General features: G+C 35.2%; 1 protein-coding gene across 3 annotated transcripts in view; it reads right to left on the reverse strand.

The window, feature by feature from the left end:
• usp46 (ubiquitin specific peptidase 46) overlaps window positions 1-15,992 on the reverse strand; it is a 79,417-nt gene that overhangs the window by 31,289 nt on the left and 32,136 nt on the right. For 2 of the 3 annotated variants that reach the window (XM_039751191.1, XM_039751190.1), the window contains exons 3-5: window positions 6,030-6,243; window positions 4,366-4,595; window positions 1,430-1,506 (exon numbers count right to left, since the gene is read on the reverse strand). In XM_039751191.1, coding sequence (XP_039607125.1) covers window positions 1,430-1,506; window positions 4,366-4,595; window positions 6,030-6,243 — 521 coding nt within the window. Of the gene's footprint in view, window positions 1-1,429; window positions 1,507-4,365; window positions 4,596-6,029; window positions 6,244-14,310; window positions 14,339-15,992 lie in introns of those variants that run through there. The other variant, XM_039751192.1, reaches the window with a different exon arrangement.

The following is a 15,992-nucleotide window of genomic DNA, read 5'->3' on the forward strand; positions in this document are numbered from 1 at the left end:
CAGTTCCATGTTGAATTATAAGCCCAAATATCACCACAAATTAAGTAATCCTCAAATTAAGCACTACAAAGAAACAGTCTGCATAAATGTATATACTGGATGTCAGGCAGAAAGCCAACAATGGATAGTGTGCCAAACTATTACCAAGCACTGTCACTTTCATAATACATGCACTTAAGCACAAACAATTTGGAGTTGCCAATTAAATCTAATGTGCGCCTCATTGGAATGTGGAAGGAAAACCAAAATACCAAGAAAAAAATATGACAGACATAGGAAGAAAATGCATAATCCACACAGGGATTGATAAGGAGCAGGATTCAAACCCAGGAAATTGGTTCCAAGAGGCAGCAGGGCTACCTATTGCACCATATTTCCTTGTTATGTAAGCATATTAGTAAAATTACCACTTTATCATAGGCTGCAACACTATGGTAAAAGCTTGCAGGAAAATGACTGACACTATAGTGCTTCAATTTTGGTATAGAAAACATATTATAACATTTGTGGAATGGACTTGAGAGAGACAGCTCAGATGTCTATGGACTACCAGAAGGAATGGAGCCTAAAAAAAAAAAAAACTTGTCCATATATGAAGTGGGGGCATGATCTTAGAGTGCTCATCTATAAACACTTTGGAGGGACTTCTTCACTAAAATATACTGACCTAGTTGTATGGCCACTGGAGAGCCCTGGGGACGACCCTGGCCCTATGGATTGGCTCACGGAGCTAGGAAAGTTGTGGCAGATGGTGTTATGTCTAATCCCTGTTGAGCACTGTGAGGCAAGACTCAATGGCATGAATGTGGATACAGGGGATGAGTCAGATGAAAGCACATTGAGCCGCATTGACTAGAAGAAGCCTAAGTAGATTGGGCTGGTAGCAACGGCCAAGGAAGGAAACAGCAGTTTCAGCTAGAGGCACCAAAAGTACTTTTAAGTGCCACATACATTGCTCAAGAAATTAAGGTAACACTTATATCAAATATTGGATCTCAATAAACAAAATATTGAAGTGGAAAATCTTTATTGACTAATACTGTGTTAATTCGTTGAGAACAAAATGATGTAACAATGGTCAATAGAAACCAAAATCACCAACACAGTGGGGGCTGATGAGACAGTGGATGGTGTCCTAGGGGATCTCCTCCCAGAGCTCGATCAGGGCATCAGTGAGCTCCTGGGCAGCCTGTGGCACTACTTGGTGGCGTTGGATGCACCGATACGTAACGTCCTACAGGTTCTCAGTTGGATTCAGGTCTGGGGGAATGCGCAGGCCAGCCCATCAAAGGCATCAATGCCTTTGTCATCCAGGAACTGCCTACACGCTCTGTCCACATATCTGGGAGATACTTAAGTATTAATTGCTATATATTAGGAAATACCAAATGGCTACAAAAATGATGCACATCAGTTTTAAAATTACTACCTCAGACAATGTGTAATTGAAGTGTTCTGTTCAACGTCCACAGAAAGATCAAGGAAATCTTCATCTTTACTGCTGACCTACAAATAAAAACAGATTAACATATCTGTAAAAGAAAACATTGTTTTTCAGCGTTTTAAATTTGCATTTATGCTGTATACTTTTCCATTAAGTTCTGAATATTTTGGATTATCAAAACACTAACTGACTTTATTTAAATTGATACAATTATTGTAATAAACAGAAGCTATCAGGCACTCTTTGGATCCAGGTGTCATTATTAATTCAAGCAAGTCAGGCAATGAATACTCTTTTAAATGTTCCACATATTTGGTTACTGTGTTTTAAGGGTATGACTGTATCCACACTTTTTGAGTTACTCTCTTCAGATGGTTACATTTACTGTATAATATATAATGTATAATTTATATAAATACATATAAAACTTCTCTGCAATACTGCAGCAGCTGCAGGATTCATTCACATATTTATCTGAAACCACGCTATCTGAAAATATTTTGCTAAACCTGCTTGCCCTGCACACAAGTCAGACACAGCACTGCTGTACTCCCTCAAAATTAATGTGGCAGTGCAGTTAAAGCTTAGCTCTAATATACCATAATCCATAACTGGCTTAATGGAATGAAACAAATGCACAAGACACCAAAGCAGCCAAAACCAAATCAAACATGCACTTATATCATGGAGCTTGAGAGGGGTGATATATTGGATATTGATCAAACATGCAAGTAAGAATTTCACTGTACTCTGTAAACATGATATTACTACTACTACCTCCTATACATTTTCTTAACTCATTATTTCCAACACAGGATCATGGGAAACCAAAGCCAATTCCAGCAATATCTGGCATAAGGCAACAATCGGTCCTAGATAGGATGTCAGTGTACCCTTTTGCATGTGCGCACACACACACAAACACACATTCCCCAAAGACCTTTGGAAAATTCAATAATTATTTGCTTTGGGTAATGACAAGCCAGTAAGATTTCTCAATTAAATAAAGTAATAGTAGTATTATAACATATAGAATATAGTAACAGGTGCAAATAGACCACAGAAAATCTATATGCAGTTAATGTAGTTTAGGCTGATGAAAATCTTCAATACAAATCAGAAAACGAATAAAAATAAAGAATGTACATTAATCCGATTATCAAAAAAGCTGGAAAAAAAATAAGAACCAGACCATCAGCAAGAAATGCTACAACCAATCTGCTTTTAACTTGCAAAACAGCTACTGGTACTCTTCACTATATCAATCTACTACAAAAAGTGCCTGTAAAATAGTATATTGTTCCTTTTATCAATGACAAAAGAATCATCCAAATCTGGGAGTAGATGTTACTTAAAATAAATACAAAAGTAAGCAAAAAAATTATAAGATTAGATAGAATGTTTCAATATAATTTGTACTATATACATTATCACATAAAAATGTATCACTGTGTCATAAATGAAAATAAAAAAAATTACAAGGATAGACATTACACTCATGTTCAAAAAGATGCCCAAACCATGTAAATGGCACATCATTTTAATTAATAACAATTTAAAAGAATACTCCAACCAATAATAACTTTTTTATTTGTTACTTACCTTAACTAAGAAAAAAAATTAATCTCATGTTTTCATGGTGAATGGAAAAGGCAAAGTTTATAATACAACTGGCTCCAATGGAGCCCACGAAGAGCCAATATTGAACAATAGCAAATATTAAAATGTCCATGTAAAACATTTCAAAAATTACTCGGGTATCATAATCCACATGTCAGCTCTCCAGTCCTAAATTCAAAACTTGCAAAGCACATACATTTTAAAATTTCACGAAAATCAAAGTAGTGCACAAATAGGATGCACGTTGAATTAATTAGTTTATCCCTGCTCAAGAGCCCCATCTTCAAAAAAAAAAAAAAAGTTTAATATGAATGAGCCATCAGCTGAAAAGGCTGAAGTTTCCAACTGCCACCATATCTAGCAAGACAGGTAATTTTGAACCTTACTGGTACAACAGATAAGGTGCACAACTTCAATATAGTATATCATTTTTTTTAACAAAATATACAGGTGTAGCTGTTTGCAGGACACCTTTCTCATGCTCCTGTTCTTGCTTTCTGGATGTACACCCTCTTTGTCCCAACCCCAATCCCATAACCCCCCTTCCCAAAATCGTTGATGAAGTAGTACAGTATCACCACAGATGCAAAGGAAGCCAAAATGTGGCTAGTGACATTTGAATGTAAAGTCATCAATTCCAACTCTTATGTAAACTGTTCACAGCCAGATACAATAGTTGAAATTTAGTGATTATGTAATATTAATGACAGGCCTGTTCTTTTGTTTTAAATTAGCATTGAAAATTTTTTTGCCTGAAATTCACTAATCTAACATCTAAATTGGCTTTAGCAACAAAATAATACAGCAAAACAATAATACAAACAAATAAGTGACCACCCAGTGAAATTTATTATGAAATACACTGAGTATAATAACACTATTTTTAGTTAATGTTCTGGCCATAGGGCTATGCAAACTAGGATGGTGGGAAGAAAACATTTGTTAACTAAAGGAATGGTGCATCAGCTGCAGCTGAAAGTAAGAATGTGCATGGTATTTAGGAAAAAATGAGTAAATGGAAGCTGTCCTATCTGTTAATTAGAACGACAAGAGAATTCTAAGATTTTAATTATTTTCTTTGAACACGTCACTCCCTTGGGAACTCAAGGGCTTTGAATGTAAAACTAAAGAAGACAAATGCAATTAAGTTTTTGGCTATATTTCTGAGGCATATGCGGAAATGTTGCATGCTTTTTCTTCCCAATATATATAGTTAATTGCTAGGCAAACGTGTTTTTTTTATTTCATAGACACAGTCATGCTTCAAAAATGAGCCTAAACATAAAAATAGGAACACTCACAGTCTCACAATTTAGACAGCGAGTCTCATTTGTCAGTGTTCCCTGAAATATGTCATGTACCCAGGTGGGTTCAGTTTTTTTCTCTTCTGCTTTGTTACTACTGACACCACTCTTTAGTTTCCCATGGTGCTTCTCTTGTTTTTTCTCTTCCTGAAGAATGTCAGCCACAGTGTTTAGCAAATAGTTAAGAAATTCATGTGCATCCTGCTGCATGTAATTATCAAAGAGATCTAAAAAAAAAAAAAAAAAACAAAAAAAAAACCAGAAATTACAAAATGCTTAACAAAGACATGATATAAACAGAAAGAAAACAATGTTAATTTATGCATAACTACTTCAATTTACTTCAAAATATTAAGACTCTATAATGTCAAACATTTTCAATTTATTTTTATATACATCATCACTTAATAGGTCTAGTCTGCCGCACATATTTCCAATAGGTCATACTTAAAATAAGACTACTCAACCTACAACAAGATACCGCGTCTCACTGGCAAAGACTGTTATGATGTGACTAATTCATCTTGTTCTCAGTTTATTATCGGCACAGGTTTCAACTACATTCAGTTAGATTTGTCTTAAAATTACAGGAAAAAAGGCAATTTATCTTGACACAAAAAAGAAGTTGATCAAGCAGAGCGAGGGAGAAAAGAAAGCAAATGCAATTACATGTGATTTTAAGTTATCGTATTGTAAATGTTTTAAGTGTTCGCAGCACACGCTTTACTGCTATGCTTTGGCTTTGAACCTGGATAACCTCCGAAGCTTCTACACAACTTACGAAGGGCTACTTTGTGCGAACAGACACAAAGAGCTAATAAAACAACACAGAACTCATTTTTTATCTGTTTATGTTTATTATTAAAAGGCTGAAATGTTAAAACAGAAAATATATGAGTACTCAAACTGCCGGTACTACTCCTCCTCTAACAGTTAACACAGTGAACATTGGGAAGAGGCTTACACTGATGATGTAATATAACACAGGCAAAGAAAGGATTCATAAAGCTGTTAAAGGTTTGGCACTCATACAAGCAAAAGCATAATGAAACAAAATCCATCCATCCATCCATTTTCCAACCCGTTGAATCCGAACACAGGGTCACGGGGGTCTGCTGGAGCCAATCCATGAAACAAAATAATGAAACAAAATAATAAAATAAAATAATTTATAAAAATATGATAGAAAATCTACACAATCTTCTAAGAATGTTGATTAAAAAGAATATAAAACAAACAATATGACTTATACAGCACCATACATGTAGTCATGTTTGAATACATATACTGGTCCATCTTTCATCTTGATTGACTTGTGACCAGTCCGGTCTAAAATTCAAACTTAAAGGAAAATAGTTTTTGGAAATATGATTTTACAAATGTGTGTACTTTAAAAAAAATTATGATATTATTTACAAGAATTACTTTTTCATACATTTAAATCATACACTTCATTAATGCTTCAGACTGAATGGTCTTAGTGAAAGTTGTTTCAAATTTCAACTTTTCATTTTGTTTGATACTTCATGTGCATTATTGTTGCAAACCTTTCCATGAAGGACTGAACATGTTAATCCTTTTTATACAACTTTACATTTCAATACTTGTTACCATTTGAATTCTAAATACAAATGCTTACTAAATATTCCTATTTTACTCACCATTTTCTTTTCGTAACCTTGAAATAAATTTCTTTGGTGGAATCACCCCAACTTTCTTCTTCTGTGTGGTAATACTATGAAATAGGTCAGCAAGACAAGTAAGCAAGTTTTCTTTCTTCTTCTGTTGAGTCTTATATGAGAGCACATTTTCCCGAAATGGTTTGCAGAAGTACAGGGCCTGCAGTACCGAGTTACAGTAACAAGTGTTACCGAACTGTCACAAAACAAAAGACAAAACATAAGCTAAAAAACAAATATCTTCACCCACTCATTGATGTAAACCACTGAAGCAACACAGATTATGATAAACACTGCCCTTATTCTTTCCTCATATGATGATGACTCCAAAATGAACAATACAAATAGTGTTAAATTTTGTTAAATGGACTTCTTACATTCACACAACTGAAGGTCTAATTTTCTCAGTTAAACAATGATTTAATGCCTAGCATTACATATCTAATATTCTATTTAAAAGACAACCAAACCAGAGTGCAAACTGATACAGACAGTGCAAACTCCACATAGATGGAAACATAGCCTGTACTGTGCTTGCCACTTACATTTAAATTAATTAATACATGGAGTAAGGAAAAGTAAAACAAAATCCAGTTTTCTGCAATCCAAAATAAGTTTATTTGGCGATACTGTTTTCCAATGTGGTTTCATAACACAATGGTTATTTTTGATGACCAGCACTTTTCTATGGAAGAAAAAAAAAAATCAAACTGGCTGTATTATTTCATTTTTATCTTGATTTGCTTGAGATAAGAGTGCAGACAAGTAGGTCATTTTTATACAGAACCAAAGTGCTCAAAACTGTATCACTATATTTCTAAAAAGATTACAATATGCAAGCTTTCAAGGCAGCTCAGGCCCCTTCTTCAGGCAATATGTAATCATAGTCACACAGTAATTCAGTGGTAGGGACTGAATTGGCAACCTTCTTGTTTAAAGTCTAGAGCCTTAGTCATCACATAAAACTGCCTACCTATTTTCTCTACTGAATGACACTTCCCTGAAGAAAACAATACAAATAAAAAAATATTTTCATCAAATCCCTTCTTAATTCTAAATGACATGTTATTTTTTCAAGGCTTGTGTCAAACAAGAAGACCTGGAATGTGCCATTTTGGGTGGTCAGATAGAACATCACTGTTTAAATGTAAACTTATCTGAAAAGCTGACATCCAATTATGAAACAATGGTTGTTTAACTTGCACTAATTGTGTCACGGTGTTACTCCAGACATGCCGTACAATGCTGCAGTATTTGTCAGAGGTATTTTTGCACATTACTCCCATAATCAGCCTTTTCATAATTTTGAATGCTTAGGTTGTTATCTTCATTAGTAAACTTAAAACCACACCAATTCATAACATTGTTTGGGATGTTTTTTTCTACCTCCCTTGTCTGTTTTTGATCTAAAGGTTTTAAACACGTCTCTGGTAAACTTAAAGTAAAGTTTTGCATCTGATCACATTCTTATTCACTCTTAAACCTAATACTTGACTGATGTTTTATGCTAAGAGGTAATCATTAGAAGTAGGAAATAACTGACATAATTTGAATTTTCCTTTTATTATTATAATGCTTTACTTTAAATTGAATCTTTTAAATTAAATCTTTTCAGTGTAAACTATGCACGATAAGCTACCAAAGGCAATATTGTGGTGTCACACGATTAGTCTCAAACTTCTATGGATGGTGGCTTGACCCAAAATGCCTATGAATTTTTTTAATTTTAATTTTTCTAAAACTAATTACTTCCTATAACTGTGATTTTATTTAATGTTTTGCCTTTTATTGTTTGTTCACTTAGTAGTTTCCTGGTAAACACTCAAACTTGTTTTACAGAATTGTTAAGATGCTTTGAATAAAAAAAATCTACAAAATAAAAATTTAAATTAGGACTACTAGGGGGCTTCGCTTGCCAACCCTCATCTCTGCTGCTCACGTATGTGGATTTCATTTTCACCAGACAACAAATCTTTTAATTCTCGCGGATACGCCTCATCATTAGGAAGAAACACCACTTTTCACTGATGGCAATACGAATAAGACGATCTATAAGTTTCCGAATTAAAGTTTAAATTCAAACAATATATTCAATCTCTTTTTGCTGTTCCATTATTTCACTGAGTAATAATTTCAATTTGTTTTGCGTTACTGCGATCTTTACTATCATTTTTTTGAGGCCTTCAAATTTTAATACTTTCATTATCTCTAACCTGCATGTGTATCGCGCCAATCTACGTTGTCCTCTACTCTCCGTCTTTTATTTCTGGCCCCAGGTGTGGTTAAATCTCTTGGCACAAAATGTTGACTCACGGGACGTGAAAGTATCTCTCTGAAAAAGTCACGTCTCCTCCCAGGATTTTTTATTATAACAGAGAGAAATACTTTAAAGATCATTACAATGCAACATTTAATACATTCAGTTATTTTTGTGAAACACAGTCTCACAGTGCCATAGTTTGTTTTAAAAAGGGATGGACAGAGACCTCATATTTGCTGGGTTCAAGGATCAAAAAGAAGCATTAAATGGAGAAAAATAAAATAATAACTGTGCTTAACATTTTTAAACAATCATAGGCAGTTTTGTTTGGGATTCAAATGTGCATTACAGGCAGTGCTAAGTGTATCAAATTCTATTTTCTTTTATGATCAATTCATTTTGTACATAAGAATCCTATTTTTGTGAAGAGCTGAATTTTCAAGTGACACTTTCTTCTGAAGTATGTAGTATTCACTAACCAGTGAAGGTTAATACTTTGAAGAGTAAAAGAAAAAGTAAACATTACTATAATGTAGTGAAGTAGGGTACCAGAGCATGTGGCTTGTATTTGAACTCCATTTCATGGTTGATTTTAGGGTTTCCTGTCCCAACAAGGACTTGCTCACTACCAGGCTGAACACAAAACAGTTATGCAAATCCTTTCCCTTTACAGGAAGAACCTGCTTAGGATTTTGATGGTAATTCCATTTACGTTAACAGTTGTACTGCAATGATTTGTTGCTGCTTAGATGGGCTGAATTTTGTTTCTACTATTGCCACCTTCACCAATGCTTTTATTATTAACACAATGATAAATTATAAAAATGCACATACAAACATATATGTAACAGCCAGAATCATTCACCAAAGTTCAGATATATATTCAAGTATTTACTTATTTTTAATTTGAATATTCAAACCTTATTTTTGTTGTTAATGTGACAGCTCTAGTGTCATTGGTTCAATGCTCCAATTTACACACTCCATGAAAAAGCAGTTTTATTAGACAATATGATCTCTGTGAACATGGCGGGTAGTATTTCATGCTGGTAGTAGGGTAAAACCCTAAAAGATTCCTAAAATTTAATTATAGTTTCAACTTTTGTTTGTTAGTCCTATCCAGGGCTATGCTGTGACAACTGCTTGCTATCCCCACATTTCTATTAGATTTCTAACATCTTATTGTCTATTTGGTTCACTAAAGTTAGCATTCTGTTATACACTTATTAAGGTCTATCACTGTAACAACTTGCTTTATTTTTACATTCATACAAGTTACTCTCAAGCAAAATATGTCTTTCGTACAGAGATGCGCCAACCTCTCTTGTAGGAAAAATGCATGTCCTTGACACAACAGTCAAGGAAGCTATTGCCTAGTTCCAAGAACCTGGGTTTAATTACTGCTACTGGCATTTTCTGTGTGGAATTAGCATTTGCCATACATGTCTGCAAGGGTTTTCTCCCGTTATTAAACCTTTTCTCCAAAATCTTAAAGACAAGCATGTTTAATAAATTTTTATTCAGTTTCAAGGTATGTATGTATTTTTGCCAGAAAAAAGCAATCAAATCAGAGCTAGTTCCTGTCATGAGCATAGTTTGCTCAGTGTAAACTAGAAAAATCAAAACAACAATGTAAAGGACAGAAAAACTCTCATAATGTCCTTCTAACCCAGAATGATTCCAAAATAAATAAAAATACTAAGTACATAGGTACAATAAAAGCAGGAAATAAATCCCATTATCACTCTAAGCCCACCCAAGAAATATTTGGGGGATTTGGTGGGAGATGGGGTCTAGCATTCTCAATTAACTCCTCAAAATACCCAATAAGATGTAAATTAAAATTATGTAAGGTCACAAAAAACAATGTTAAAAACAAATTATGATGGTAGAAATTGCTCAGTGCCCACTACAGGGTTTGCAAGAAAACAGACTAAAATAAAAACTCACAACAAAATCACTGTTAAGTGTTTTTTTCCCTCTTAGTTGGCTTAAAACATCTCTAAAGATCTATAAAGTTCTCTATTTTTCAAATCAGAGTACTTCACAAACATGGTATATACAGTATGCATTTGCCATGCAAAACTGTATTCTAAAGTTAAGAACTTTCCACTTGTCCACTCTGGTGTTTTACACTGGAGGGTATGGGGCACAGAGGAAAAGATTAATAACGTACCAAATACACCAATTTTTCAAGCTAACACAGTTGTCGAGTATTGATCTGTGTCTTTCATGCTTCCGATGTATGTTTGTGACAAAAAAGGGATCTGGAAATAATCTTTTAATTACATATCTTGTTCTTTCGGCTGCAACCGTTAGGGATTGCCACATTGGATCATCTTCTTCCATATCTTTCTGTCCTCTGCATCTTGTTGTTACACCCATCACTTGCATGTCCTCTACAGAAAATATATGAGTACATAAACTTTCTCTTAGGCCTACCTCTTTTTTTCTTCCCTGGCAGATCTATCCTTAGCATCCTTCTCTCAATATACTCAGCATTACTTCTCTGCACATGTCCAAACCAACGCAATGTCGCCTCTCTGACTTTGTCCCCCTAACCGTCCAACTTGAGCTGACCCTCTAATGTACTAATTTCTAATCCTATCCATACTTGTCACACCCAATGCAACTCTTAGCATCTTTAACTCTGCTACCTTCAGCTTTCAGGTCAGTGCCACTGTCTCCAACCCATATAACATAGTTGGTCTCACTACGGTCCTGTAGACCTTCCCTTTCACTCTTGCGGATACCCGTCTGTCACAGAATACTCCTGACACTCTTCTCCACCCGTTCCACCCTGCCTGCACGCTCTTTTTCACCTCTCTTCCACAATCCCCATTACTCTGTACTGTTGATCCCAAGTATTTAAATTCACCTACCTTTGTCAACTCTACTCCTTGCATCCTCACCATTCCACTGACCTCCCTCTCATTTACACACACGTATTCTGTCTTGTTCCTACTGACCTTTATTCCTCTCCTCTCTAGAGCATATCTCCACCTCCTCAACCTACTCCCTACTATCACTACAGATCACAATGTCATCAGTAAACATCACAGTCCACAGGGACTCCCGTCTAATCTCGTCTGTCAACCTGTCCCCATCACCATTGCAAAAAAGAAAGGGCACAGAGCCAATCCCCGATGTAATCTTACCTCCACTTTGAATGCATCCGTCACTCCTACCCATCTTTTTATTACATATACCTGATACCATTTTTCTTGTGATAAAGATACATCTTCTATTCACTTGTGCAAATTCTCATGTAAATACAGAAGTAAATCAAAACAAAACCAATCACGTGGTATGAAGTTTACTGTGATTTGCTCGGTTGAGAGGAAACCACACCCCCTGGGGGGAAGTGGGGGTGAAAGGTTGTTGTACAGAAAAATTAAGTGCTGAACTATCACATGCAGTTAGTCTTCTTTTGAAACGGCTGAATCTCATAATGTTGTCTTTTGTTCAAATATGACATGTATAAAATATGTGTAATCTCAAGATGCAGATCAATACTCGACAACTGTCTTGGCTTGAAAAAAAGATGCATATGGCATGTTTTTTAAATTTTTCTCCGTGCCCCATAAATTACAATGTAAAGCTCCACTTTTTAATTTACAGAAAGTAGTTCCCTTTAGAACACAATTTCACATGGCAAATGCACATATAGTATGTTTGTGAAGAAATAACTTCAACTTAAAATATACCAAACTTATCCTTCAAACCTGTAAACGCATGCTTCTGCTGTTTGTGCTCATCAATAGCTAAGCTGCAGCAGAGGTATGTGGCAAACAGGCATCAACAAAGTTTCTGCTGGTACATTTTGGATTTACTATTAAAAAATTCTAACTTAAAAATAAAAATGTAGAAATTTTAACTGAAAGTGTTGCTGCTGCAGAAACAAAAATCTACTTGAGTAAGTTGGGGCTTCTGCTCTCTAATAGAGAAGTGCTCATACGTCACAATAAAGAATCAGCAGTTTTATACAATGTGACATAGAAAAATAAAACATAATAAATCTGTCTACTATATAGTGTGTACTGTATCTGTCTCAGTCTAAGAATTCACTCTTTGAGATCAATGCTTATCAACCATGAATTAGCACTCTTTGAGTTGGTAAAGATGCACTCAAAAGATGTCCCCATCTTAGTGAGCAATAAAGAGACTCCTTCCACCTACCAGGCACCACAGCAGCAGAGCACTTTCATTTACTGTTAAACTTGAGCAAGGCTACATAACTTGTCAGTCGGGTTGGCCTTCTGGACTGTCCGTCACTTTATAATGTGGCTGGGAGGGTGTCTATAAATAGCCCTTCAGGCACTTTTGAGGAAGACCCAGTGCTGGGAGGATCCCGCCCAGTAACTATTCCAGCTGCCAGTGACATGTTACCATAACAACCAAACAGGGGAAAAGATGTTTTGGCGGGAAAATTTTCTTTTTAAGGGGAATGGCAGATCGAGGAAGGGAGGAGAAAAAAAAAGAAGGAAAAGGCTGAAGGCAAGGTGGCGACTATCTACGCTTTAAGAATCATCAGGATCTGACTTCACTCAGGGACGTCTGCTATTTGTGGGTGGCCACCCTGAAGTAATAATCAGTGTGACGAATCCCCGAGAAGAGGCCAGGGGCTGGTGTTCTCCGGGAGCTACCGTTTGGTGAGTCGGACTCGTGATTGAGTTTCTTCGTGATAGCCAGCGGGGAAGCCATTTTCAAGGGAGGACTGTTGTGTTTTCCTCATGCCATCCTACGGTAGTAACTTTCTTCTCCATATATATTGACTACGTTATGTCTGTGTCAAACCAGGGGTTAGGATTTGGCCAATGGGGAGGGCGTCTAAGGGAAAGGGGTTCCCAAATTAGCACTCAGGCACCTGGCATGTAAATTTAATCAGTGGATTTCAATATATTTACCAGTCCCACCTTCTTCTGATTTTTTTTTTGCCAGTTATTTAAGGGCGCAAATAGGGGACAAGAGGGGCCAAGGACTGAATATGTTAATGCTATTTTATCCTCCAAATATCATCCACTTCCCTCTCGGGTGGTGAAGTGTAGGAATTGCGTTCCCATATCGGGCGACTGCTACAAACTGAGCATTACTGTGTACTCCTACATGGCTACAATATACATCTGGAGCATGTCATCACAGGTTTACAACAAACACCCACAAGGCATTGCACACTTAATGATGGAGATGCTCAAATGCATTTTTACAGGAAAAAAAATAGTTTTTGGGGTCATATGAATAAACTATCAAGAAATCCATTCCCACTGCATTGTTTTGTCACCAACGTTATACATTCTTCATAGTTCTGGAGGCAAAGGCTTTAAAACGTTAATCTAATTTTAGCTTCAAAAAAGCTACATAAATACAGTATTTAAGATTATTGTTGTCACACTTCACCAGCTATATCCAATTCCTACCGAAATTCACATTAAGTTATTTCCCTATTTTCACTAGTAATTTTATTTTTTTCTGCTTGATATAGTCTATCATCCAAATGTTGATTTTTTTTTTTCATTTACTTAATTTATTCTGAAACCCTCATATCTAATCTAATCTAATAAAGACAGGTGAACAAAGTGAAATGTTGACACGTATTTATCAACTTTTTAACTTTATAATGCTTTTCAAGATCAAGTAAGCTGGTGTATCATAAACAACACACAGGATGGAAAGACACAATTCAACAGAAAAACTGCACCTAGTAGATATTTAATGGTGCTTACAAAATCAGAATACATTAAATTGTTTTAAATAAAGATTTTGTTTATATATAAATAATGCCATTCTGATGCTAGGAATGTACTTCCCATATAGTGGACTGAATAAACAAGCAATTTGGCTGTACAACAGCTACACAAATTAAGGCAGATTCAAAGATACTTTGTAAACAGATTCTGCATTATCTTTCCACAATGCAAGAGTTTCTTTCCAGTATTTTTCCAAATTGTGAAATGTCTGTAAGAAAAGCATTCATTGATAGATCTACAAAGATCTGGGCATTACCTTTGCTGCTATGGTAGGCTTCAGGTCCTCACAACCTTACACTGGGAAAAAAATGAGTTATAAAAAATGATATATGAAATGATAAAGAAGAAAAATGTAAATGTTACATGTCTTAACATATATAATATTAGGATAGTCAGGGATTAATATTCTTTTTGTCACTATATTCAGGGATATACTACTATTATTAAATAATGTAAAATTGTTGTCCTACTCTAGCAAAGCAGCGCAGCATTAAGTTATGCAATGAGTGAGATGCAAAAGAATTATAGAAAAAAAAAAAAAAAAAGAAAAAACAAATCCAAGTATTCTGAGCAGCTACCAAATTTCTACTATGAATTTTTGATCCCTGAGATATAAGAGTCATAATTCACGAAATGTGGCTACCTTCAAAACCTATTTAGAAAATAAAGGTGCCTGACATTGATGGCTAGCATGGGTTGATGAAACTAATATCAATCTGATTTTCTATCAAGATTACCCTCATATGTAAAAAAAAATATCTATTATAAAATAAACCTTCTTAATTAAGTTTTCAACAATGGCTTCAATAATTTTAAAACAGACTATATATTAAGATTAAGGACAGCAGTAAACACGCATAAAGCTTTGAAGTATCAGTAACAATGATTTTGCTCTATAATAAAAGTGTATTTATTTTTATTTAATGAGACACAACCACTTGACTCCAGCTGAAACTTCCAAAGGGTATGAAAACCTTTTAAAGGCACTGTACATGCACACACACACACACACATAAACAATGCATGGGGTGTGAGTGAGAAATTTAAATACCTTAGATAGAGATGAACTTAAGAGGTATTAATGAATTAGTACAGCATCAAATGTCGTACCAAACAGTGATTGTGAAAAAGAAGCAAAGTCCTTAGAGAAGGCATTTGATTTATAAAAGAACCTACAATGTCATTCAGTATAGTACTGAAGTATTAATTAATGCCTTGGTCACTTCACGCATAGATTACTTTAATACTACTCTAGATGGCATCCCTAAAAAACTTATCCATCACTTATAGCTTATACAAAATTCTGCTCCTAGGATAATTACCTGTTCTAAGTCCACTGAACATGTCACGCATATTCTCTCCAAACTTCACTGGCTCCCTATCTACTACCAAATACAATACAAAATAGTGTTCTGAACATTTAAAGCTCTCCACATTCTTGCTCCACCCTACCTCACTGATCTCCTACAGACTTACACTCCCTCTCTGTCCCTGGGATCCTCATCTACAGCTTTACATTCTGTACCACACATCAAACTCTGTCTCATAGTGCCCCTCAACTCTGGAATTCTCTTCCCTCTCACATCTGCCAGCTGGACTCAATAACACAACTTAAAACTGCTCTCAAAAAGTATCTTTTCAAACTGGCATATCAATTAAGATTTTACCACTGTCAGTTCTCTTTGATGTCTGTTACTACTTTTGTACCTTTATTGCTATTTGATATATATTGTTCTATTTGTTTTTATCTTTATTACTGTTGTTTAATTCTTTGTAAGGTGACCTTGAGTGCTAGCAAAGGTGCCTATTAAATAAAATGTATTATTATTATTATTATTATTATTTACAATATATCTTGATCCTTAACTATAGACACAATCTGTTGACTAAGGTGGCTGTTGGATTAACTTAAATTTACTCCCAATTTCCTGGAACCAA

This window comes from Polypterus senegalus, chromosome 4, assembly GCF_016835505.1.
Source record: "Polypterus senegalus isolate Bchr_013 chromosome 4, ASM1683550v1, whole genome shotgun sequence".
In the NCBI taxonomy this organism is placed as follows: domain Eukaryota; kingdom Metazoa; phylum Chordata; class Cladistia; order Polypteriformes; family Polypteridae; genus Polypterus; species Polypterus senegalus.